The sequence below is a fragment of the Equus przewalskii genome, chromosome 18 (genome assembly GCF_037783145.1).
Source record: "Equus przewalskii isolate Varuska chromosome 18, EquPr2, whole genome shotgun sequence".
Taxonomy (NCBI): Eukaryota; Metazoa; Chordata; class Mammalia; order Perissodactyla; family Equidae; genus Equus; species Equus przewalskii.
This window is the reverse complement of record NC_091848.1, coordinates 24,944,226-24,971,476: the sequence shown is the minus strand read 5'-3', so window position 1 is coordinate 24,971,476 and position 27,251 is coordinate 24,944,226. Positions and strand designations below refer to the sequence as shown.

General features: G+C 36.6%; 1 protein-coding gene across 1 annotated transcript in view; it reads right to left on the bottom strand.

Annotated features, from left to right (window-relative positions):
• Nucleotides 1–27,251, bottom strand: part of VPS8 (VPS8 subunit of CORVET complex) — a 235,611-nt gene that overhangs the window by 122,542 nt on the left and 85,818 nt on the right. Inside the window, 6 exon segments of the mRNA XM_070582453.1 lie at nt 2,029–2,148; nt 2,441–2,513; nt 3,938–3,980; nt 14,876–14,927; nt 17,559–17,648; nt 19,808–20,030. Coding sequence (XP_070438554.1) covers nt 2,029–2,148; nt 2,441–2,513; nt 3,938–3,980; nt 14,876–14,927; nt 17,559–17,648; nt 19,808–20,030 — 601 coding nt within the window.

The window sequence follows — 27,251 nt, the reverse complement described above, 5'->3', positions numbered from 1 at the left end:
ATCCATTTTCCATTCATCAGTCAGAATTTTCTAAACTACAAATCATGATATTCCTCTATGTAAAAAGCTTCAATGGCTACCTGCTGCTCTCGTATAAAGTCCAAACTTCTTACTATGGATTACAAAATTCAGTCTCTGCCTACATCTCTGGAGCTCTCTCTCTCTGCGGGCTTCCTTAAAGATGCAGCCACGCTGAATTTTTCTCAATTCCTTGAACACACACTGCTGTATTGTTTCCAGGTCTTTTTACATATTCTGTCCTTCTGCCTAGAATATCTTTCCCTAACCTAACTTCTACTCATCCTTTGAGACTCAACATGGACATAATTTCACCCAAGAAACCTTCCCTAGCCCTCCATTAGATTCCCCTCCGAGGTGTTGTGCAGCATCCTGCACTTCTCCAATGGCATGTATCCCACTGTGCTACAGTTACTTCTCTACAATCTGGATCCTCTTCCTCCACAAAGGCAGGGTTTCTATCCCGTCAGCCAAGGATGCACCCCCAGAATACAGTACTTGTGATAAACTAGGCACTCACACATTTGTCAAGCAAATGAGAGACTATATTGCGGTTACTATCAATCTCAATATGGTAATTCAGACATCGGCATAATTCCAAATGACCTACAATGCTAACACAGCCCTTAAACAAATGAAAATTAGGTAAAATCAATTGTCGCTCTCTACCACTTTTTCCGAATCCCCTGCCCCACCACTTCCTGTTTCTTTTTTCCTACATGCCAGACACCAAGTACCCTTATGTCCTCTTCTGGATGTCGAAGATCTCCTAAACCAACTAGACCTAATTTCCAGTTCTAAGTTTCTTTTCCCCTCTTCATATGCAATTAAAGTTACTACTTCTGAAGTAAGATTTTAAAATTAAAGTAATTCAAAGTATAATTGGTATCTTAACCTTCTCAGGAGTACTTACTTTTTTTATTTAACAGTTTATTGTTCAACTTATAAAAGTACTATACGGTCCTTAGAGATATTTGCCCCATCTCACAGAGTTAGTCACTATTAATATTTAGGTGTATTTCCTTCCTGTCTTTTTTCTCCTAATACTGTGCATATACATTATTTGTGTGTTCTATACATTTCTGAGCCTCCTGCTTCACTAAACACTATAATATAAGTGCTGTCCATGTTATTGAAAGCTTTTTAGACTATAACTACAAAGCCATTTAATTGAGATGATATATCATGTTTTATATAATTATTCCCCTGGAGGCATTTTCACAGAGAACTTGGCTCACCCAAACCCATCTTTAATTGAACACGTATAAGGATGTTTTTTCAGCAGGGAGCTTCTGTGTTACATTTCAACTCCAGGTATTTCCACTATCACCACCACCACATGTACTTCAGAGCCTTCTTCCATATTTAGTGTGCCAACTAACAGAATTTATAAAATCAAAGATGCACCACATCTAACTCTGCTTTCTTTAACTTTTTGATAAGGATGTATTAGAAAGAGACACAGACACAGAGACACACAGAAAGAGAGAGAAAGAGAGAAAAAGAGACAGAGAGAGAATAAAGAGGGGGAGGAAGGGAGGGAGGGGGAAGGAAGGGGGATAAAGAATTAGAAAATACGGGTGGTACAACAAAATTAAAAATGTAGAAGTTTGAAACCCTGACTTACTGCTAGGGCATAAAAATTATACCTGCATAAGGATTATTACTTGCATTATTTTCTTTCTATTAAAAAATAATCATGCTGGCTTTTTTTTTTTTTTTTTGGTGAGGAAGATTGACCCTGAGCTTAAAAACCGTTGCCAATCTTCCTCTTTTTGCTTAAAGAAGATTGTCGCTGAGCAAACATCTGTGCCAATCTTCCTCTATTTTGCATGTGGGACGCCAACACAGCATGGTTTGATGAGTGGTGTGTAGGTCCATGCCTGGAATCCCCACCCATGAATCCTGAGCCACCAAAATGGAGCACATGAACTTAACCACTATGCCACCAGGCAGGCCCCAACCTGCCTCCTTTTAAAACACATTAAAATCATATCATTTATCTCTTACCAGTGCCAATACATTTAGAAATTCTCTTGTATCAAAATGTAGCAAAGTCCGAACATAGGGATAGATTTCTTCCTCAGGGGATGCTTCTGCTGAGTGCAGGCGAATTAGAAATTCAAAAACCTGCAAGTTGAAAAAAAAAGTTGATTATTTTTTCACCTTACAAAGTATTTTGCCAAAGCAATGATTCCCACCTGGATAAAACAAAGGCAGGTTGAATTTAGTTTAAATTGCTACTATGTTATAACTTCTCTTACCTCATTCAACTACGATTATTGGCCTCAGTAATAGTGTGCAGGCTCTCCTGTCATAGCTAATGGCTCTGGACCGCTGCGTAACCCTCAATTACAATTTGTCTTTAGTGCATCTTAACAAGAGGTGTTGATGGTAAACATGTGGTGAAAACAGCACCAACCTGGTTTTTAACCAAGGGAACAAGATCTTCAGGGATGTCACCAAGGGGATAGGCACGGCCTGCTAGACAACAGCTAGAAGAAAAGAAAGAGAACAGAGTTGGTGACTTATAATGGACTAACTTCCAGGTTGTTTCTCAAACCCAAGACACTAGCTTGATTTTTAAGCAGGCTCAGCTTTTGCCAGTTAGGGCAAGTTCAAACCCAGATCAAGATGACAGCCAGTTCAGAAAACATGGGCGACAGAGATGATAGTGAAGTAACACATCCTGTGACTGAGTAAGGACTTTCATTTCTTCTTATTTTTCCTAAGAAAAACCCAAGTTGCACTCTAAAGGCAAGAGGGAATAAGGACAGACTATCTAAAAGTCTCATACTCAGCATCTAGAAAGAACCTAACAGCACCATTATACTTTGATTTACCTGTTATAAGCCTGATGTTCTCAGAGACTTTTAAACCAGTGGCTCTAAAAATGGTGATTAAAGATGGAAAATGAGCTAGGCTAATAAACATCTGGAAAATGTCTGCAATTGGACAAGCCTTCAGGGAGAGTTAGAATCTCATGAGGAATTTAACTGTACAGTTTTACTTCCAAATCAGATTTTCCTTATGGCTAATGACTTGCCTTGTAGGCTGACATATAAAAATGTCTTCCGAATATGTCCTCACTTTTTATTCATTTATTTTCTTTGAGGGGGGGGTGGCATGAATTTTAAAACTATCTGAACTAGTCATCAATTTGAATGTTAGATTAAGAAGCTGGATACCAGCATATTCTAAGAAGTTTAAAGCACAGATGATAGAGTCCTAGCTAAATGCTGCATATGTTCTGCATCTGTAGAATCAACGTAACAAGTGTGAAATGGATCTCAAAGTTAATTCTGACACTAAATAGGAGCTAAAATGATGCTCTGGCAGGTTCTGCCAACTTCCTGCCTGCCTGCCTGCCAGCCTGGCGGCCAGTTATCTATCCAAAATTCTATCAGGACACAACTCTGAGCCTGCATAGTCTATTGGAAAAAACTCTGGTCCAGGAGCAAAGAGAGAAACATTTCAGCTTTACCTCTGTCACTAACTTTTTCATGATTTAAACAAATCTCTTGCCCTTATATATAAAATAGAGACAACACATATCCCACAGAGTTGTCGGTAGTACAAGTAAAATAATCAGGGTTTCTCAACCTCAGCCCCACTGATATTTTGGGAGAGAGGATTCTTCATTGTGGGGACTACTCTGTGCATTGCAGGATGCTTAGCAACATTCCTGGCTTCTCATTAGATGCCAGGAGCATCTGTCCTCCAGCCCCAGTTGTGACAAGTAAAAATGTCTGAGACATTGTCAAAGTCTGGTGGGTGGGCATGGGGGACAAAATCACCCATGGTTGAGAAGCATGGCTATAAAGGAAAGAACCCCGAAAAATGAAAAGCACTATATACATAAGAGGTGACATTTACAGAAGGAGCATACACACAGAGGAGTAAATAAAAAATCTCTTACCTAATATATACAAGAAGCTTGTTGCCCATAACAACTTGTTCATCTAAAATAGAAAAAGTATCTTAGCAAGTCTCTTTCAAAACCTTTTCAGAAATATAATCTTTATGTGGAAACAAAAAACAAAACCTCCCATTTAAGGTAAGTATATTTCCAAATAGCAGAAAATTGAAATACCACTTTAGTTATTATTTTTAGAATTTCCATTAGATTCTTTTCACAGACACAAAATCAATGAGTCATTCAAGGGTACATGTAGAAGGAACAGATCTGAAGGCAGAGATCTATGTATTGTTGGCTTAACCAACAGCTTGGGACCAGGGGAAGGTGTAGAACAGGCAGTGAGTTGATGAATTATAGACCATGACCAACGAATTAACATTAAGGCATAATTAGAATGTCTTCTCATTTGAAACATGGACTCTGAACCACCTACAGTGCTCTAGAGCTGAGAAGGCCATTGTTCACAAACGTTTAACAGACTTAGATTAAATGACCTTTAGGACGCTTTGCATTCTAAGTTATATCTAAAATGTAAGATTCTATCATCTGGTAATATAAACCTATTTCTTGGTTACAATAAATAGGAAATATAATCAGACCGAGCTTTAGGCCAAGGGGTCAAGAGCAACAGAGAATAGAGTAGAAGCACCAAGAGTGGGTGAAGTGATCAGTACTTCTTATGGTGTGTAGATTATAAGAATTTGTGGTTAGTAATAATGATGAGCTGAACTTTCTATTTTTGATATAGAAATCAGTAATCCTTCACAAATACTCCAAATCTGTGCTATTGTAAGTGAAAATAAACTTGAAATTGGTCAAAATTATATGAATAATTACATCCTGATTCAATTCCAGGTTTTTTAAATTAATAATTTTTTTTAGAGAAGTTTTAATTAGGTTCACAGCAAAACTGAGTAGAAGGTAGAGAGATTTCCCATATACCTGCTATCACACACCACACAACCTCTCCCATCAACATCCCGCACTAGAGGAGTACATTTCCTATAATAAGTGAACCTACATTGATACATCATTATCACTCAAAGTCCATAGTTTACATTAGGGTTCGCTCTTGGTGTTGTACATTCTATGCATTTTGATAAAGGTATAATGACATGTATCCACTGTTATAGTATCATACAGAATAGTTTCACTGCCCTAAAAATCCTGCGCTCTGCCTATTCATCCCTCCATCCCCCCAAGCCCTAGCAAACACTGATCCTTTTACTGTCTCCATAGTTTTGCCTTTTCCACAATGTCCTATAAAAGGAATCATACAGTATGTAGCCTTTTCAGATTGGCTTCTTTCACTTAGTAATACGCATTTAAGTTTCTTCCATGTCTTTTCAGGGCTTGGTGGCTCACTTCTTTTTAGTACTGCATAACACGCCATTGTCTGGATGTACCATAGTTTCTTCATCCATTTACCTACTAAAGAACACCTTGCTTGCTTCCAAGTTTTGGCAATTATGAAGAAGGCTGGTATAAACATTGGTGTGCAGGTTTTTTGTCTGGATATGTTTTCAACTCTGTGGGTCAATACCAAAGAGCACGACTGCTAGATTGTACAGTAAGACTATGTTTAGTTTTGTATGAAACCACCAAACTGTCTTCTACAGTAGCTGTACCATTTTGCGTTCCTATCAGCAATAAATGAGAGTTCCTGTTGCTCCATATCCTAGCCAGAATTTGGTGCTGTCAGTGTTCTAGGTTTTGGCCATTCTAATACGTGTGCATACTGGTATCCCATTGTTGTTTTAACTTGTAATTCCCTAATGATGTTGAATATCTTTTCATATGCTTACTTGCTTACTTGCCATATGTATATCTTCTTTGGTAAGATGTCTGTTCAGATCTCTTGCTCATTTTTAAATCAGGTTGTTCATTTTCTTATTGTTGAGTTTTAAGAGTTCTTTGTATAGTTTGGATAACAGTCTCTTGCAAATATTTTCTCCAAATCTGTGGATTATCTTCTCATTCTCTTGACATTGTCTTTTGCAGAGCAGAAATTTTTAATTTGAATGGACTCCATTATCAATTATTTCTTTCAGGAATGGTACCTTTCTTTCATGGATGGTGTCATATCTAAAAGTTCATCACCATAACCACAGTCAATTAAGTTATCTCCTATATTATCATCTAGATATTTCATAGTTTTGGATTTTACAATTACATCTATGATTCATTTTGAGTTAATTATGTCCTTACTGATTTTCTGCCTGCTGAATCTGTTCACTTCTGATAGAGGGGTGTTAAAGTTTCCAATACTAGATTTATCTAATTCTCCCTGCCATTCTATCAGTTTTTGCCTCACATACTGCTTCACAGGTAGTGCAAGTACCTTGAAATAACAAGATACACCCAATTTCTCCCTCCCATATCTGTATCTTTGCTATCATTCATTTCATTTATACCTATGCATATACACATATGCAAGCATACACAAATACATTGTTGCTATTATTATTTTGAACAAACTGTTACCTGATAGATCAATTAAGAATAAGAAAAATAAAAGTTTTTTTATCTTTACTTATTCATTCTCTGACGCACTTACTTGAACATTTTTTTGCAAGACAATTCTACTGGCAACAAATTCCCTCAATTTTTATTTGTCTGAGAAAGTCTTTGTTTCTTCTTCACTTCTGAAGGATAATTTCACAGGGTGCAAAATTCTGTTAGTGGGTTTTTCTCTCAACACCTTAAATATTTTCCTCCACTCTCTTCTTGCTTGCACAATTTCTGAGAAGTAGAATGCAATTCGCGTTTTTGCTCCTCTATAGGTAAAGTGCTTTTTTCCCCTGGCCTCTTTCAAGATCTTTTCTTTATTTTCTGCAGTTTGGATATGACATGCCTATGTGCAGTTTTTCGCTTTTTATCCTGCTTGGTGTTCACCAAGCTTCCTATGTATCTGTGGTTTGGTGTGTGATATTAAATTGGGGGAAATTCTCAGTCATTATTGCTTCAAATATTGCTTCTGTTCCTTTCTCCCTTTCTTCTCCTTCTGATATTCCAATTACGTGTATGTTACATCTTTTGTAGTTGTCCATTGTTCTTGGATATTCTTTCTTTTCCAGTCTTTTTCTCTTTGCTTTTCACCTTTGAAAGTTTCTATTGTTATGTCCTCATGCCGAGATTCTTTCCTCAGCTGTGTCCAGTCTAGTAACAAGCCCATCAAAGACATTCTCCATTTCTGTTACAGCATTTTTGATGTCTAACATTTCTTTTCGATTCTTTCTTAGAATTTCCATCTCTGTTTATATTATCCATCTTGAGTGTTGTCTACTTTCTCCACTAAAGTCCTTAGCACATTAATCACAGTATTTTTTTAAATTCCTGGTCTGATAATTCCCACATTCCTGCTATATCTAAGTCTGGTTTTAATGCTTAGTCTGTCTCTTCAAACTGTGTTCTTAGCCTTTCGGTATGCCTTGTAATTTTTGAAAGCCACATACGATGCACTAGGTAAAAGGCACTACTGTAAAGAGGCCTTTAGTCACGTGGTGGTAAGCTATGAGGGGAGGCGAAGGATTCTACAGTCTTTTGGTGCCTGTGCTTCTAAGATATGAACCTCATCAGTGCTCCTCAGTTTTTTTTCCTCCTCGTAGGTGGAACAGGATGGGTTGAACATGCTGGGGTTGAGTATTTTCCTTCCCTCAAGTAATTTAGGCTCTGATAAAACCCCAGCAGGTTAAGTTTTGACAAAATAGTTTTTCCTCGGGGCAGACAAAGTTAAGAAAAACAGAATACTCTTGCATATTTCAAAATGGTTCCTTTCCCCTCCCCCTGCAGAAGCACAAGGGATTTTTCTCTGATATTCACTGAGAGAACCTGGTAGCAGTCCTGGAGGGTAAATCTTACAAAATTATGGGGACTCCACTGTGACAGGGCCTCCCTGGAGTTTTTAGATCTCAGACTTGTCTACACTGAGCCTCCAGCAATTCTTCAATTACAGTTCCAGTTTTCCTACCCCAGCACTGGTTCCTGCAGAGGTGTCTACTCCAGTAAGTTGTGATTCTCTGTGCCTGCCTCGCTCTCTAGTTTTTGGTACGGGAGTTTGGTCTGTGACCTCACTTTTCTGGCAGATCTCAGAAGAGTTGCTGATTTTTCAGCTTGTTCACCTGTTTACTTGTTGGTAGGACAGAGTGGTGATTTCTAAGCTCCTTACAAACCAGACTGGAAACCAGAAGTCCTAAACGTTATTTGATTCAACTCAATTAGCATGATACAAGGTGGTAGTCACTTTACTAGTGTAATAAGTTCCTGTTCGTCGGCTAATTAGGTAAACCTTTATTGCTAGAAATCTCAGATAAAATCTCAGATACTTCTAGAGAATTCAATTTACTTGTTTAACATACTCATCTCCCTTATTCCATTGCTATGAATTTAAGGGCAGGAAGCCTGTGTCATCTCTGTTTCCAGCTCTAGCATCCAGCACAGCATCTGGCACATAGTAGGTGCTTAGTAAATGGATACTGAACTGAAGCATATATACCAACAAAGTATTTAATTTTCTTGACCCCTCTTCTACTCCTTTTCTCTCCTCACTATCTTTTTCCAGACAGTTTTCTGTTGCAAAAGTTTATCAATTCCATTTGGAGTTTTCAATATACTGCTTTCATTTCTGCCACAAATATATGTTAAAAACAATTTTCAAGTTTGTTTCAAAAAGATTCATTTCAGGGTTACTATTGGGTGTGAGGGACTATGACTCTACCAAATGATCCCCCTTGCTCTCAACCTTACAGGAAAAAAACCCCATAAAACCTGGACGTGATACAAAAGTAACTATCTGAAGCTGCTAAAGAGTGAATAGAAGTGGACAAATCTGGTGGGGAGTTCACAGTCACTGGTAGGAGGACAGTGGCAGCCATACAAGTAACTTTTCTTCTTTGTGCCTTTCCCTGGACTAAATGCAGTCTCCACTACACACAGAGGCAGTGGGGGCGGAGGGAGAGGGACGGAAAAACTTCTCATCTTTCTGGCACAGGGGACCAGAAAAGTGAAGCCAGGAAATCATGAATGTGGAAGGAGTAGGGGAATCCCAAAAGGGAACGAGTCAAAGAGAGGAGCTCCAAACTGTCTACCCACTTCCGTGACTGATCCCTGACACACCATGCATGAGAAACAAGCAAAGCAGCTCAGCCTAAGAGGAAAAGTCGGCACCAAGACTGGAGCCCCTCCCTGAAGCTCCCACCCGCCCTCCTTCACGGGAGCGTGAAGAGAAGCAGACCGGCTCTGGTGTGGAGTTCATGTGCTTAGAGGAGTGGAGACAGGGACGTGTACAGTACATTACTATCACTTGTGGCTTTTAGCCTGGGACTAAGTGCTCTCTGTGTGGCAAGCACAGCAGCAGCTGGGAGCTCACAAGGGAAAATCAGCAATCTTTCTGGTTGGAGAACTAAAGAAGAGAACGTAGGAAATGGGAAGTTAACAGACTGGAGGAATCTTGTAAAAAGAAGCCAGAAAGAGGATCCTCAAACTCTCTATCCTCATCACTGACTGACCCCTAAGCCACACAAGTGGAAAAGAATCAAAGCAGACCAGCTAAAGACAAACGATCTTTCGAAAAGAGACTGGAGCTGCCACACAGAAACAGAGTTTGCAATTCAAGCCCCAGCCAAGAAAATTACCTGATAAAACACAGGGAAAAAATTCTCAGTGGTGAAAAATAACAGAATCCAGATTCTCCACAATGTAACATTCACAGTACCCAGGATACAATCCAAAATTATCCAACATATGAAGAACCAAAAAAATAAAACATATTCTTCTTAAAAGAAAAGAAAGTCAATCAAGTCCAATCCTGAAATGAACAAAATGTTAGACTAATGGATAAAAATTTTAAAGCCACCATTCTATTTATTTTCAATGAAATAAAACAAAACATGCCTCAATGCATGAAAATTTGAACAGATAAATGAAGAAATGGAGGAGAGAAACAGAAACACAAAAAGAACCAAGTGAAAATTATGGAACTGAAAAACAATCATGGAAGATAAAAATTCACTGCATGGGTTTAACAGCCGAACTGACATGAAAGAGTGAACTTGAAGATACAGCGATAGAAATCATCTAATGAGAAGACAGTGGGAAAAAACACCAAGCAAAACAAAGACAAAACTCAGAGGGACTGACTATGAGATAGTCGAGGAAAACATTCAAAAATCTGCGCTTCCACAAAAGCAATGAAAACAATCCAAGGAATGTTTATTCAAGAAAAATGGCTGAATCTCAGTAAGAACAGGGAACTCCACGGTGATTTAACTTTACCTAGTCCCATCCCCCTTTCCCCAGCTTCATTGAAAACCAACAGCCTTGCAACTATGGTGGCTGGGAAAATCAGTCACCTAGTGGCCACCTGAGGGGTCAGAATGGGTTTGGAACTCCCCCAAAGCCCCCATTCCTAGAGAAATGTCACTATTTGATCTATCTGGCAGCTCACTTAAAAGCTCCATTCTCAGGGCTTGTCTCTTTTTGTCCAGACTCAGAGCTTCTCTATGCAAAGAGCACCAACCCCAGGACATTTGCTAAAAACAGTCAGCACAATTGTTTAACTTTACAGATGCCAGAGTCAGTGCTACCAGAAGGGACTAATAAGAGACTCATCAAAAAACTTGAAAGGAAAAACTGGAGAATGGAGGTCTGCCATCAGGCTTTCAAAAGCTCCAACATATTTCTGGAACTCTAGAAGGACATGGGCATATACAGGGCTATGACTATACCCAGGGAAGACTGAAAAGGCCCTAATCTATAACCTATGGCTGACTTTGAGACTCTGCACAAAACACCCTGCTAGAGCACTGAAAATTCCAAAATAAAATGAAGCAAAAACCATAGACTTAAAGTAAGAAATAGACAATTCAACACTAATATTTGGAGACTTCAATACTCCACTTTCAATTAGCAGGAACAGGAAATAGAAGTCTTGAACAAATTATAAGCCAACTAGACCTAACAGACATCTGTAGAACATTGCACTCAACAAGAAAACATATTCAACACATTATTTTCTGGTGGATATGGAACATTCTCCAGAACAGGCCATATGTTAGGCTATAAAAGGATGAGAACAAAATATGTTCTCTGACCACAATGGAATGAAATTAGAAATCAACATCTGAAGGAAATGTGAGAAATCCACAAATATGTGAAAACTAAACAATATACTTCTAAATAATCAATATCACAAGGGAAGTTAGAAAATACTTTTAGACGAATGGAAATGAAGACACCACATACCAACACTTATGGGATGCAGATAAAGCATCGCTTAGAGAGATATTTGCAGCTGTAAACACATTTTTTTTTTAAAAAAGAAAGATTTCAAATCAATAACCTAAACTTCCACCTCAAGAAAATTAAAAAAGAGCAAAATAAACCGAAAGCAAGATGAAGGAAATAAATAATAAAGACTAAGCTGAAATAAATGAAAGAGGAAAGAAAAATAAAGACTATCAATAAAATCAAAATTGGTTCTTTGAAAAGACCAACAAAACTGACAAACCTTTAGCTAGATAGACCAAGAAAAAGGAGAAGACTCAAACTACAAAAAGCCAGTAATAAAAGAAGAGACATAACTACTGACTTCACAAAAATAAAAGCAATTACAAGAGAATACCATAAACACTATATACCGACAAATTAGATAACATAGATGAAACGGACAAATTCCTAGAAATACCCAAAGTGCCAAAACTGACTCAAGAAGAAATAGTTAATCTGAATAGACTTAACAAGCAGAGACTGAACTAGTAATTTCACAACTTTCAACAAAGAATATCCCAGGCTCACATTAATGAATTCTACCAAACATTTAAAGAAGAAGTAACATCAATCCTTCATAAACTCTTCCAAAAAACAAAAGAGAGAATACTTCCCAACTCATTCCATGAGACAAGTATACCAAAATATCAAGTATACCTGATACCAAGACCAGAAAAAAAAAGAAAGAAATAAAAATTACAGAACGATATCCTTAATGAATATAAACATAAAAACACTCAAAAGAATACTAGCAAACTCAATCCAGCAACATGCTAAAAGATTATACACCACAACCAAGTAGTATTTATCCCAAGAATGTAAGATTGGCTTAACATACGAAAATCAATCTTATGGATCATATCAATAAAATAAAAGACAAAATCCACAAGATTATCTTAATAGATGCAGAAAAAAAGCATTTGGTAATATCTAACCTTTTCATGTCAAAAACACTCAACAAACTAGGAATAGAAGGAAACTTTCTTAGACTGATAAGGCCATCTACAAAAAACCCACAGTGAACATCACATTTAATGGTGAAAGACTAAATGCTTTCTCCCTTAGATCAGGAAAAAGAGAAGGGTGTCCACTCTTGCTACTTCTCTTCAAAGTTGTATTAGAGGTTCTAGCCAGGCCAATTAGGTGAAGAAAAGGAATAAAAGGAATCCAGTTTAGAAAGGAAGAAATAAAACTATCTCTACATATAGATAACATGATGTTATATATGTAGAAAATTCTAAAGAATCCATTAAAAAATCAGAACTAACAAATGAATTTGGTAAGGATGCAGGATACAAAATTAATATACAAAAATCAATTTTATTTCTATACACTAGCAATGAACATTCTGAAAATGAGATTAAAAACCTCATTCCATCTACAATAGCATCAAAATGAATAAAATACTTAGGAATAGATTTAACAAAAGAAGTATAAGACTTGTACACTAAAAACTGAAAAACACTGTTGAAAGAAATTAAACAAGACCTAAATAAATGGCAAGATACCCTGTATTCATAAATTGGAAGATTTAACGATGTGAAGATAGCAGTACTCCTGAAATTGATCTACAGATTCAAAGCAATCCTTATCAAAATCTCAGCTGCCTTTCTGCAGAAATTGAGAAAGCAAATTGATTTTAAAAGACCAAAATAAATGGAGAAACATATCATATTCATAGATTAGAAGACTCAATAGCATTAAGATGTCAATCCTTCCCAAATTAATCTATAGAGTCAATGCAATTCCAAACAAAATTCTAATAAGTTTTTTAAAAGAAACTGATGAGCTGATTTTAAAGTTCATAGGGAAAGGCAAAGGATCTAGACTAGCTAAACCAATTTTGAACAAGAAAAATAAAGTTGGAGAACTTAAGGTATCTGATTTTGAGACTTAATATAACGCTTCAGTAATCAAGACAGTATATTATATGTCTATATTTATAGACATATAGCTCAATGGAACACAACACGTATACAGTCAATTGACTTTTTTTTTTTAAATCAGTTTTTCTCCATTTTTTGTTGAAAAAAGTGTCAAGGTAATTCAATGGAAACAAGATAATCTTCTCAAAAAATGGTAAAGGAACTGATAGCTATATGAGAAAAAAAAGCCTTAAACTTTGCTTTGCATCATAGATGAAAATTAACTCAAAATGGATTACAGACTTAAATGCAATGCTAAAACTATTAAATCTCTAGAGGAAAACATAAGAGAAAATCTTTATGATGTTGAATTGGACAAACATTTCTTAAACAGAACACCAAAAGTCTAAAATGAATAAACGAAAAGATGAAAATGAATAAAAGGATAAATGAATAAAATGGACTTCTTTAAGATTAAAAACTTTTGTTATTTGAAAGACATGGTTAAGAAAACAAAAAGGTAAGCAAGAGACAGGGAGAAAATTTTTGCAAAACATATATTGAAAAACAACTTGTATTCAGACTACATAAAGAACATTCTTATAGGCTCTGGTGGGGAGTTCACTCACTTGGAACTCTTACAACTCAATAATATGAAGTCAAATAACACCTCCTCCCCACCCCCAAAAAACTGTTAAAGATTTAAAGAGACAATTCACAAAAAACGATATATGAATAGGCAAGAGCGCACGAAAAGATGCTCACATCACTGACCATCAGGAAAATAAAAATTAAAATCACAATGAGATACCATTATACACCCACCAGAATGGCTAAAATTTTTCAAAGACTGACAGGTTGACAGTACCAAGTGCTTGCAAGGATATGGAGCAACTGGAACTCTCATATATTGTTGATGAGAATGCAAAATGGTACACCCATTTTGAAAAACCAAACAGCAGTACCTTAGAAAGTAAAACATTTATTTACCATACATCCCATCCATACCAATCCAAGGTAACTGCCCAAGAAAAATGAACACATGTGCCCACACAAAAGCTTACTCATAGCTAGGGATCAGAAGTGGGGGATAAGGGCAACATAAGGGATACCTATGGTGATGAAACTGTTCTGCATCTTGACTTTATCAGTGTGAATATCTAGTTGTAATATTGTGCTTTAGTTTTGCAAGATGTTATCAGTAGGGGAAAGTGGATAAAGAGTAGTGTCATCTCTTACAACTGCATGTGAATCTACAATTTCCTCATAATACAAAGTTTAATTAAAAACAGAACAAAATTCGTTCACAAATGTTGTAGCAGCATTACTTATAACAGCTCCAAATTGGAAGTAACTCAAATGTCCATCAACTGGTAAAGAGATAAACAAACGATGGTATGTCCAATCCACAGACTACTCTTCAACAGTAAAAGGGAATGAAATATTAATACATGCAACAACATGGAGGAATCTCAAAAACACTACACTTAGTGAAAGAAATAAAACACCAAGGATTACATACTGCATGATTCCACTTACATGAAATGTAGTGACAGAAAGTACATCAGTCATTGCCTGTAGGTGGGGCTGTGGGGAAAGGATAGCGTACAAAGGCGCAGGTGGAAATTTTTTAGTGTGAAGAAACTATATAGTTCCTTCTATAGTTTGATTATGGTGTTGGTTACGTGATTATATATGGTTGTCAAAATTCACACTGTACATATAAAATTGGTGAATTTTATGATATTTTAAATAATATCTTAAAATACAAAAAAGAGAAAAAAATTAAGGCTTAGAAAATTAATACCTGTTAGCGTCTTTCCTGCATTCAGAGGAGGAGCAATGACTCTGAAAAGTTTCTGGAGTAAAATTAATAGAAAAATAATCACCATTATTTTTTAAAAAGAATATTTTTAAAAAGATAATCAAGAATCTTATGCTGTTAATTACCTTTCTGATTGAATTATTCATTTGCTACTGAGATTAAAAATAAAAACTATTTTTTGAGGAAGATTACCCCTGAGCTAACATGTATGCCCATCTTCCTCTACTTTATAAGAGGGACGCCTGCCACAGCATGGCTTGATAAGCAATACATAGGTCTGCGCCCAGCATCCAAACCAGTGAACCCCAGGCTGCTGAAGCCAAGTGCACGAACTTAACCGCTGTGCCACCAGGTCAGCCTCTTAAACATAAAAACTTTTAATGTGGACATGAACTGTTTTAGAAAGATCACTGGGAAACAATCATTGTTGTCATATTCCTCACTAAAAGAAACCAATTAATAAATACCAGTTAGATGAAAGTCTCTGTTGAGATTATGATTTCTGAATATAAAATATCCTTAGGTTCCTAAAAGTGCTTTACTCTTTAAAAAAAAGAGTCAGCAAGTGAAGGGATTAATGATAGCCCCCCAAATGGTAATGAAGATTACTTTAAACTGAAAACATCTGAATGATCAGCAGCCACAGAGAGAAACATTATCTAAATTTAAGCAGAGCCTCTGAAAATACAGTAAGATTAATGGTAAAACTCCACTGGCCTTCCTGGGAGGGAGTTTCCTGTTGGGGAGAAGACTGACCTTTAGCACTGAGAAGTGCAAATTCAGCTGTTAATTAGCATCAAAAAGCCCAAAAAACCATTCATACTTTCCCATGGAAACCATAAATTCGCTCCGCCCCAACTTTTGTTAAACTAGTATATAAACCTTTACCTCTGGCTTTTCAGAGAGTTACTCATTACTGAGTGCTCCCAGTACATGTGTGAATAAACTTTGTCTTTTCTCCTGTTAATTTGTCTATTGTCTGTCAATTTGCAGCACTCCCCCCACCACTGGGATCTAAGCTGGTGGAAAAATTTTTCCGCCCAACACAAGGCACTACTTTGGCCTCAGAAACAGTCAAAACTAGAAGTCAGGAAAGGTTCCAGAGACTACTGCTGTCATCCCAAATGCGATGACACTTTCATTCTGGAAAATCTAGAAAATTTCACAAGGCAGGACACCTCCTCTTAATTTGAACCTCTTTAAGTACTAAAATAACTAAACTTTAAACACTGAAAAGTGATTTCCTTACAGGCAGAGAATTATAAACGAGGAATCACAGGATGCATCTAAACGCCCACTGCCATAACTTCCAAAAGATGACAAATACCAAGCTCCTGCTGAAAGCTCAAAAACTACTCAACACAAGACAAGGCCACCTCAATAGTCCAGTGTTCCATCTGAGATGTGCAGGTATAAAAATCTCCAGACTTTGAGGAATAAAAAACCCACAAAAAACAAAAACTTCAAAAGCAACAATACCAAAAACCCAGCAATTGTTTTTATAAACACAGAATGCATCAAATTAGAAGGTGTTTTCAGGGGTTATTTTGAGAGAAACTAGACATTGCATTAACTCTTCCTAATTGTGGTCTGGTAGTGGGGCAGAGAACATTTTTGCCTGCAGGGAGGTCCTGGACCTCACTGAGGAGGGAGGTGACCACTCTTTCTCAGGGAAGTACTGGATCTCGGTGAGTAAGCAGCAGAGAGCTGTTCAAGTGTAAAGAATACTTATTTGACACACAGACAATCAGGGTTAAAACCAGTGAAGGGGGCTGTGGCACTCATTTTGGAAATTGACCAAGAACAGAGAGGTACAACCCAAACTAAAGGAGTTATGAACTACAGGGCTGCTCACTCACCAAGCTAATATGTTTAAAGAAGACTGAAGTATCTAGAATGACTCCTGACTTAGTAATACTGGAGATAGCTCTGGATGGCCATTAAATACACAAAAAAGTTGACCGGTTGCCGTCAGCAGATGCCTGGCTCTTTTGACACAGGTAATTAGTGGCTGTAAAAAGGCAATGGGCGGGCAGGGCACTACGTGTATCTACAATCCATTACCCACAATTCCGTCCCCAAATTTAAGGCAAATAACAAGACAGATGGGGTTTGGTTCTTTTTAAAATAAGCCCAAATGCTTTTTAGATGCTCTCTTCTAATGGAAATGAGAATAAGAAATTATAATGAATGCTATACAATTCTGAACTGGGAAAAGCAACAAACTAGCAGTTAACAAATAATGACTTCCAATCATTTTCAGGACCTTCCACAGCAGAATATATCTACAAATAGCATTATTCAATAGTACAATATATACAATAAGTATATATATTGAATTTCTTATACCTTTTGAAAAAGCTATTATAATTTCAAAAGTTATTGGAAAAAACTTAAAGTCTAACAGGTAAGCATAACTTTTAATTGTGCCTATTGCTCCCTGAGATTTAAATACATAATTATGCAGATAAAAAAGAAAGCAATGGTAGAAGGTATGAAATTAAAGTCTACCTAAAAGTCCCAAATGAAATGGGTGCGAGCCTAATAAATCTACAAGAAATTAGAAGAATGGATGAAAACAGAAACTTTCAAAGCCAATGGAGAATTAGGAAAAAAACACTAATAGACAATATTAAATATGTGCCCAAGTTAGGAAGTATCTTACCTCCATTGGACTAATAAATTCATTCATGCCTCTGTTGTAGACGTAGATCATAGCATCATATAGCCGATTTTCCCAACACATGAGAACTACCTGTAAAAAGGAAAAGTTGCTTGGTCCATATAATTAGGTAAGTCTCACCAATTCCTCTCCTTAAAGATTTAAGAATGGGGAAGATCTTGACTTCTCTTCCCTAATTTTTCTTATTCCTTCTCTGAAAAAAAACAAAATTGAAGTACTCAAACACAATGCCAGACAACAGCTGTTGAAGGTTCAATACTACTTTTAATAGTACAACAGCTACTTTGAAACATCCTCCAATGTCTAACGTTATTTCTTCTCTATCCACCCCCTTTCCATATTTATTTTACCTTGGGTCACTAGTTCTACAAATACTTACTGAACACTTATATTCAGGTTCTCTCATAGGCACTGGGGATAAAGTGATGGATGAGACAATCCCAGACCTAGTCTGTACCCTTACGGAATGTCCATTCATCTTGAACACTCACCAAAAGAAGGGAGAGGCACAAAATGGTGTGTGAGTTATGACTTGGGGGAGATACTCAATGACACAAATAATTCATTTACAAATGTGCTAAGTGTTATACAGGAACCTGACTTGGGCTGGAGAATTAAGAAGATCATCCCTGAGGGAGCAATATTTAAGCTAGGACCTAAAGGATGCATGTATGTGAGCCAAAAGCAGAGGTGGACACTGGGGACTCTGAAGGCAGAAGCAGCAGTAAAGATGAAGGTCCTAAGGTGGGAAGGAGCTTGAAGTGTTTAAAGAAGGAGAGAAATTGATTTGAGAAAATATTTAGGGAGAGAAAATATGAGGGAGAGACATACTTTAAGATGACTCAAAGTATAGAGTACTCTATATTCTGTTCCTAAGAGAGCTAAAATATACTATACTGACAAGAGGAGAGGGCTGAAGTAGAAGAGAAGAGGTCGACAAAGGAGAATGATAAGGAGAAGCCAGAGAGGTAAGAGGAAAAATGGAAGTGAGGTGTCATGAGAAAATCACTCTAGATGAAGGTATGTTCTGGGACCTCTCTCTCTTCTCTCACTACCCTTCCTCTCAGCCAGTGCCATAATCATAGATCTCTTTGCTGATGACTAACACATTTACAGCTTCAGCCCTAGTTTCCTCTCTGACTCATATATCCAACCACTGACTTGATATCTCCACCTGAATGTTTAGGAGCTATCTCCAAATAAAATGGCAAAACAGAACTCCTGATTTTGACTCCCAAACTTAGACCTACCTCAGTCTTCCAATCTTCTTAAAGGAATTATTCCACCCTGTTTCTCAAGCTGAAAAACTAGGCATCCTTCTTAAATTCTCTCTTTCCACACCCTCGCACCCAATTCATCAGCAAATCAGTTCTACCTCCAAACACATCCAAAGTCAGGCCATCTCTCTCTATCTTACTGTTAGCAACTCCAGCCAGGACCACATCCTGGACCAGCTCCTAACTAGTCTCTTTGCTCCTTTTGTACTTGGCCCCCACCCCTCATTCTTTTATCCCTAAAGCAAACCAGAGTGACCTTGCTTAAAACCTTTTCATGATTTCTCATAGCACTCCGAATAAAATGGAAAAAATCTGTACCTTGCCCTGAAAGGATTACCTCTCCCTTTCAACCAAGCTCCAAATCTGTTTGCCTTTTATCTGTAATTCTAATAGCCAAGGCATATATCTTTTTTTTTTTTCCTTTGGCGTTAGCTGTTGCTTTTACCTGTAACAGTCTTCTCCAAGATCTTTGCATTACTTATTCCTTCTTGTCATATGGATTCCAGACTCAGGAAGGTTTTCTAATAATTAACCAATCTAAAGTAGCCTCTCATTCTCTACTATATTTCCCGTTTGACTTTTAACATAGAATTTGTTTTTGGATATCTCTGGTTTGTTTACTTGTTTATCTATTTATTGTCAAACTTCTTTGCTAGAATGTAAACCTATGAGAGGACAAGCAACTACCAAATGTAAACTCTACGCTAAGAGCTCTGGGGGATGTTGAAGAAAGAGAAGCCTCTTGGCTTGCAGGAGTTCATCATCTGACATTCATTAAAGAACAGTCCTAAGAAACACATTGACAAATACAAGTCTATGAAACATCTTACCAAAAGTGCTCAATAAATAATTGGGGTTGATAGAAGGTAGGGGGAGGCTGGATCAGTCAGGTAAATATAATCAGTAAAGGAATGATGCTTATTCTGTAAATCAGTAGACTGTCTATAAACTCACCTGTTGAATATCTAGGCTCGTGATATCCATATGTACAATGAGGGCTTCCACATTCTCCATTAACTTTTTATCTTGGAAATGAACGATCAAGTCTTTCATTACCTGGGGTGTGATCCCCACCAATTTATCACTTAAGATATATGGCTCAAGGCACTCCAAAAACACTCCTTTGGCCACTGAATTCTCACTTAATTTGTCATACATCTGGCTAAATAAAAGATCTCTGTAACAAGAAGGGGAAAAAAACACTCTTAGGAACATTCCAAACATCCACTAAATTCAGTCTGCTAGGTATATCTCATCTTTCTTCTATTTTGACTTACTCACAAGTTTAATAACAACATTCACAATGTTTGCATAGAGCTGTATATTGTGAAAACCTTTTTATACATACTATCTTAGTTAATTCTCTCAATACTTCTTTTGCAAATAAGAAAATTTGAATAAGTTAAATTATTTTCTGAAAGTCACACAGTTAAGTTATGGAGTCAGAATTTGAACTCAGCTCTCTGGTCTAAATCCTGTGCTGAGTCTATTAGGGCACAATGCTTCTTAAAGACAACACTGATACGAGTGAGTAGTACGGTGAACATGATGAAGTAGAAAAAAAAATTAAAAAGGACTACTCATAAATCTTTTCCTCTTTCCTGGTATCTAAATATCCTGAGCTGATCTGCAGAGCCAATCTGCTTCCTTACCTAGTTCTTACCCCTTGCTTTTCAAAGGCTTTAGGTAGTAATTACTGATGGACGAGAAGGAAGAAATCTCATTCAGTATTTTAAAAATATATCTGGACATTATTTTATTGTGGAAACAAAAATTTTTAATTAATCTAAATGCTACCACACTCAATAATTATTTTATTTCCTACTTCTTCTGCAAATAGTCCATAAATAATTTGTTATACTCAGATATAATTCTGAATTCTGTTTTCATGCAACATTAAGATGATAAGCATTATTCTAAGTTGCTACCTACTCTTTAAAGTTACCATTTTGTCAAACAAGGTTTCAAGATGCTGAAACATCAGAACTTAATTAACTACTCCTGTGGTGTGGACTATATCACTTATTTCCAGTATTAACTGTTATGAGTGATGTGACAATGAACATCTACATATGCAGTCGTTCCCATTATGGGGGCTTAATTCCCTTGGTCATACTACTTTTTAGAAATTTATCTTGAGTCAAAGGATACGAAAAATTTTGTGGCACTTGAAATGTATCACTAAATTATCTTCAAAAAGCATCATACCACCAGTAATGTATAATCATACCAGTTTCACCAGGCAATTGTGATTGGTTTTTTCCCCCCAGATAATTTAACAAGTATAAATTAAACAACATCACTCTTTTAAACTCTTTGATGACTGGCAAAAATAAATGTTTCCTAAGTTTCCATTCATACATTGTATTGCCTTGTATCATTCACTGATTCACTCATTCCTTTTCTTTTAAAATAAAAACTGTGTAAATGCTATTTATCTGTTAGGATTACTTATTTATTTATCAAATGTATAATCTTTTTATATGTATATCATGTCAGTTGTGAAATATGGTATAGACGGTTCATCCAAAAGTGCTCTTTCATGACAAGTTCCACAAAAGTTTAAGGAACGTTCTGAAAGGAGTAGGATGGGGTCTTGCCTCATCTGAAGTCCTGGAAGGGGACAGATGATAAATGGACTGGCTACAACTGTGCCAGAACCACAGGCCACTTTTCAATAAACAGTATTTGCAGTATCCTTGGGGGAAATCCATATTCATTTACTTTTTTCTCATATCTACGAATGTAATTTTTGTATCACTTTTCCTCTTTGCTTCATTTTTATCAGAGCATTTTTCATGTTAGTTTCATTTTAATCAATAGCCCATCACATTTTTGTGATTACCAGTTACTAGCCAAATAAAAGAAACTGAAATTAATGAAGCTTTACTATAAGAAAGATAAAGTAAGAGTAACAAAGTAACTCTAATGAATTCAAAGAAAATGTTCTATTTGCTAGCCTTTGCACTCTGTAACGTGTTGTTAAAAACAATATGCTAGGGAAGATAATTACTATTTCAGTTCAGCAGAAAAAGCCCTAGAGAGGAGAATTAAAGAGCTAAAAATTCAGTAAATAGAGCATAAAAGTTGACAAACAAGGCACTCCTGTGACAAACAGCAGCATCACTGCTGGTAAGATTCATGACAAAACTATGTTTCTTTCTTAACCAGTTAAAGGCTATAATAAGGATACAAGAAAAATAAAACTCAGTAATCTTATCTGTATCTCTACTTTAAAATAAAAATAAAACAAAATTCTAAAACATGTTCACATCATTTTGGGAGAATATTTATTAGAGTATCAAGGAAGGAGGGAGAAATAAAAGTCCATACAAAAAAGCTTTAGCTCTTGTGTTTATTTCTATATTTATGCATTTTACTCCATCCAGTGTGCTGACTTTGTTTCCTGGAAGGACTAACTTAAGAATTGCTGTTTATTGCTTAAAGCTTAGCTTCTCTATAGCCAGTATAACAGAAAATCCGTTCTGAATAACAGAGGGACATCAAAGAGCTCTTTTTTACATAATTTCACTTTATGTTAATACTCATATTAAAAATATCATTTGGAGTTTATCATTCATAACTTCAAATTGATAGAGAAAATGGCTAAATTCACTTTGTGCATTACCAATTTTACAATTTAAAAAAATGTGAAGAACTCAGCTTTGATTATGAGATAATTACAAATTCAGGGGCCGGCCTGGTGGTATAGTGGTTAAGTTTGTGCACTCTGCTTCAGCGGCCCAGGGTTCGGAGGTTTGGATCCAGGGCACGGACCTAGCACCACCCATCAAGCCACACTTTACATCCCATGTAAAATAGAGAAAGATTGGCACAGATGTTCGCTCAGTGAAGATCTTCCTCAAGCAAAAAAAGAGGAAGATTGGCAACAGATGTTAGCTCAATGGCCAATCTCCTTCACAAAAAAAGAAAAAAGAGAAATTATGTTCAAAACGCTCTGTTTTCCGATACAAGTACCACAGTTTGTAAAGATTTCCTTTAAAAAGGTTTGGTGGTGATGGTTGTGCAACTCTGTGAATATACTAAAACTACTGAATGGTACGCTTTAAAATGGTGAATTGTATGGTATGAGAACTATATCTCAATATAGCTGTTCTAAAATTAAAAAGGCGTAGCACCTTCCCCCCAGCTTTGATATTTAAAATTTGAAGATGCAGCTATCAGGGAAACAAGATCTGAAACATCCAGCTCCTCAACTGTGCTTGATAATTAAGATCTTTTTGCTTCTCAAACAATAATCAGGATATTGAACAACAAGATTGAACAAATATCCTGGCTATCAAAAGACCGCTTCAGATTCACTTCCGATTTAACAGAAATATTTTTGGTTCAGATTTATATATAATTCAAGTCATCTGAACAATGGCTTCTTTTTGGATAGCTTACAGTGATATAAGCTCAAAGTGTCAGGATCATCTACATACAGCAGCTATTTTGTTTCATTTAATAACAATTTTATTGAGATATAATTCACATATAATCATATAGCACCTATTCTTAAACAATGTTCAAAATTATGATTATAGGTCAAGTATACTCTGGACCAATTTCAAAATAAGCTACAATTATGGCTACTGTTGTATAGGCAAAATGACAAATTATTAAATGTCCTAGAAAAAGCCTTGAGACATTTTATATCATGTGTCTAAAACTGAAAAAAAAATTCACATTACAAAATTGAAATGAAATTGTGGAACAGAGACCAAACTGTGAAAATAAAGCTCAAGTCTTCAAAAACAGCATTTCCTGTCATTTCTAATTTTGAACAATTCATGAAAAGACTATATAGCCAAGTTTTAACCAAAAAAGATGGCTATAATATAGTGGTTCCTGTCATAGTAAAAAGGATTTTATACTATAAAACACTTCTTAGGTATGAATAGGAATACATATATACACTAGTTCAATTAACATTACTGCTAGGTATGGGGTTCTATGAATTATGCTACTATGAGGTAATAGTGATCATAGTATAATAATGCTTGTGGTATTGAGTTAAAATTAATTTCAGAATATGTATTGTGTTTATAATTTGATGCACATAACAAACAGTATAATAGTGAAAATAAGAGGATGGCTATAAAAACAATTTACTCAATCAGAAGATATTTATATAAAAGGCATGTGCAGGCCAGGATTGAGAGTCTAAAGGATCACCCTAGAAGTGGAAGAAGTTACCTGAAAATGGTCGAATACTAGACTATGTTTTGTGAGACTGTATTTGTGTTATGCAAACCCAAGCATTCCTTAAAGCAATGTTAATGTCACAGATACTCTGGAAATTTGGGAATACAAAAGACCCTACATGAAAATGGAACCAAATGTCAAAAAAGATGGTATAAAGAGAGTGTCCAGTTTAGGAAGAAAGACACTATACTAGAAGGAAGTGACATACAGCTTCTAATCCTCCACTTCAATTTAACCTGGGGAATTGACCATTTTTAACCTTGTTATCTATGGCAACTCTAAGAAAACATTATAAAAACTCTACCAGTTAAGAGTGATTATATTGAACTATTTAAGCAAACATAGAATTTCTATATCTAACAAATCTTTAATTGTTTCATGTTTGAAATGGAAGGAGACTGTAAGATGACCTAGACGCAAAGAATCAAAGTTGATCAAATGGCCAATTTGACCCCTTTCCCCCTAAGCTCAGGCCCATAGATAGGCTCTTAACACTGATGAAAAAGAAAAGCCATATGGTGAGAAGTAAGCAAGCACAGAAGCACACAATCTAGAACACAAAAGGGAACACCTGACCCAGTGCTTAGTTTCACAACTCCAGGCCTTCTTACACTGCTGGGAATGCTGCCTCGTCCCTCCTGCCCTTACTGGAACCTAGAGAGTAGAAAAAGTGGGGAAAGAGAGCAGGAGGGAAAGGAGAATGAGAACAACACGTGCTGGAACTTCTCCTGAGCAAGAGCAGGATGTAGTGCAACCTGATCTTCAGCCTTTGGAAACGGGATTGAGAGAGAAGGAGGCCACACTATTTGCACTATGGACCTGGGAAACGTCCATGCCCTTGATCTAGGAGTATGTGTGTATGGGTGGATGAAGGAGGGAGGGAGGGAAGACCTGCAAAAAGAACCAAGAGTTGGAAAAGGACTCTTGAGCTGTCCCTTCCCCGTGGAGGTCAGGAATACTATGACTGCAGGTGTTTCTTTCTGAGATCTCCAACAAGTACTGCATTTATTTTTGACACAGCCCAGAAGCAAACAAGCTAAGGAGTCAAGAAAATTAAAGAAAGAAAAAATTTGATAAAAAAAGAAGAAATAATAAATAGATTCTAATTTGGTGAAAATCATACCAGATCTTATCTTCTACGTTATATGCTGTGATTTAATAAAGAAATTATTGCAGTCAATAGAAAGTTAGAAATAATGCCTTTTTGAATCATATAGAAAAGAAAGGTCTATCTCCAGAACATTTCTGGGAATAACACAAAATATTTCTGCAAGAAAGAACCTATTTTTTTTCTTTTTCCCTCTATAATCCTTCATCTTACAACTGCTAGAGCCATTTCAACTTCACATCACTGGGAGAGTATTCAAGATAATGACCACAAGTCATCTGGCAAACCAGGAGGCAGAACTACTTCATTAATTCAACCATCAGGTACTGAGTAGCTACTTTGTGCCAGGCACCATTCTAAGTGGATATAACCCATTTTATAAATCTACGCTTTCTTACTCTAAACAAAATTTAGTCTTTTAGGTACTTTATATCTCATTTATGATTATCTCAACTTGAAGATTAGGGTTGATTCAAGTACTTATTAGTATTAGCAACATCTCTATACCTCAATTCCTCATCTGAAAATGAGGACAACATTACCTCTCTTACACTGTAATTATGAGGATTAAACAAAACAAAATACGTAAAATTGATCCATAAATTATGAGGCTGCTTTAAAAACTACAAGATGACAAGGAAGTGAGTGTGAAAATTGGGGTAAAGAATATAAACTAAGAAAAGCTAGGGTGAGGTTAGTATGTCACGGCTCTTAGCTTTCTAGGAAATAGTAATTAGCTACACAGTTCACTGTCCATTGATTAAAGTGAACGAGCTGTTCAGAAGAGGCAAAAGTAATTCTGGTACTAACACCTGAGGGAAATTTCTCCCTTGGGCCCTCAAGAAGAAGACAATGCATAACATAAAGCAATGTTCTCCACAACATCTCAACTGTGAATACAATATATGTCACTGGATAATCACACATAGCACTACAGCTGAAACACTGGAATGAATTTGAGCCCCAAGTGAGCAGAAGCTACAGCTCTCCATGACTTAATCAAAGGTCTGACGTGGCAAATAACTGCCCTCTTGATAAGCTTCACTGATAACTTGAAAGTAGGACCCAACCTTTCATGATGCAGGCTACCTGAATATATATAAACTCACGGGTCAGGTCGGTGTTGTACAGGGTTTAGGAGTCTCTGCACTGGGTGCTCACATTTGTTCCCTACCACCCAAAAAGTGCCACAAAAGAACAAATGCCCAGGAGCTCGTCTGCCCGCATTAGAATCCCACCTTCACTCCTCAAAAGAAGTGTGAGTGAGCTCTGGCAAGTTATTTAATGGCTTTCTGCCTCTGGAACCTCCTGTGTAAAACGAAGATAATAACATCTACCTCACTGTTATAAAAATTAGACAAATTTAATGTAGAGGGCTTAGAACAATACCTGGCGTGCAGGGAACTATTATCATAATTGTGAAAAAATTGTGAACTAGCACAGGTTCGTTAACTAGCACAAGTTGGTTAACCAGCTAGTAACTAGCATAGTTACTACTTAAACCTTTAAAAAAGCCTAATCAAGAGTTTATTTACACTGATTTCTTTTAAACAAAAATGTTCCAAAAATCAAACCTGCAGATACAGGAATCTTGCCCTTTTCCGGGCAGTACGACATACTGTGTTTTAGTGATAGTTCATAAAAGAATATATATACAGTACACGAATCATACACTTTTACTTTTAAGATATTTAATTAGTATTGCTTTTCTGTTAGCTATGTTCTTCGCCTCCACTATCCTGCCACACAAATGCATAGATAATACACCCACAGCATCTATTTTGGAAAAGTTAATTTATTAGGTAAATGGACTGAAAATTGTGAAAGAATCTAATTTATGTAAATTAAGGGGGGTTATTTTGGTGAGGAAGATTGGCCTTGAGCTAACATCTGTTGCCAATCTTCCTCTTTTTTTTTCTTCTCCCCAAAGCCCCAGCACATAGTTGTATATCCTAGTTGTAAGTCATTCCAGTTCTAGGTGGGATGCCGCCACAGCATGGCCTGATGAGCAGTGAGCAGGTCCATGCCCAGGATCCAAACCAGCAAATCCCAGGCCACAGAAGTGGAGCTCACAAACCTAAT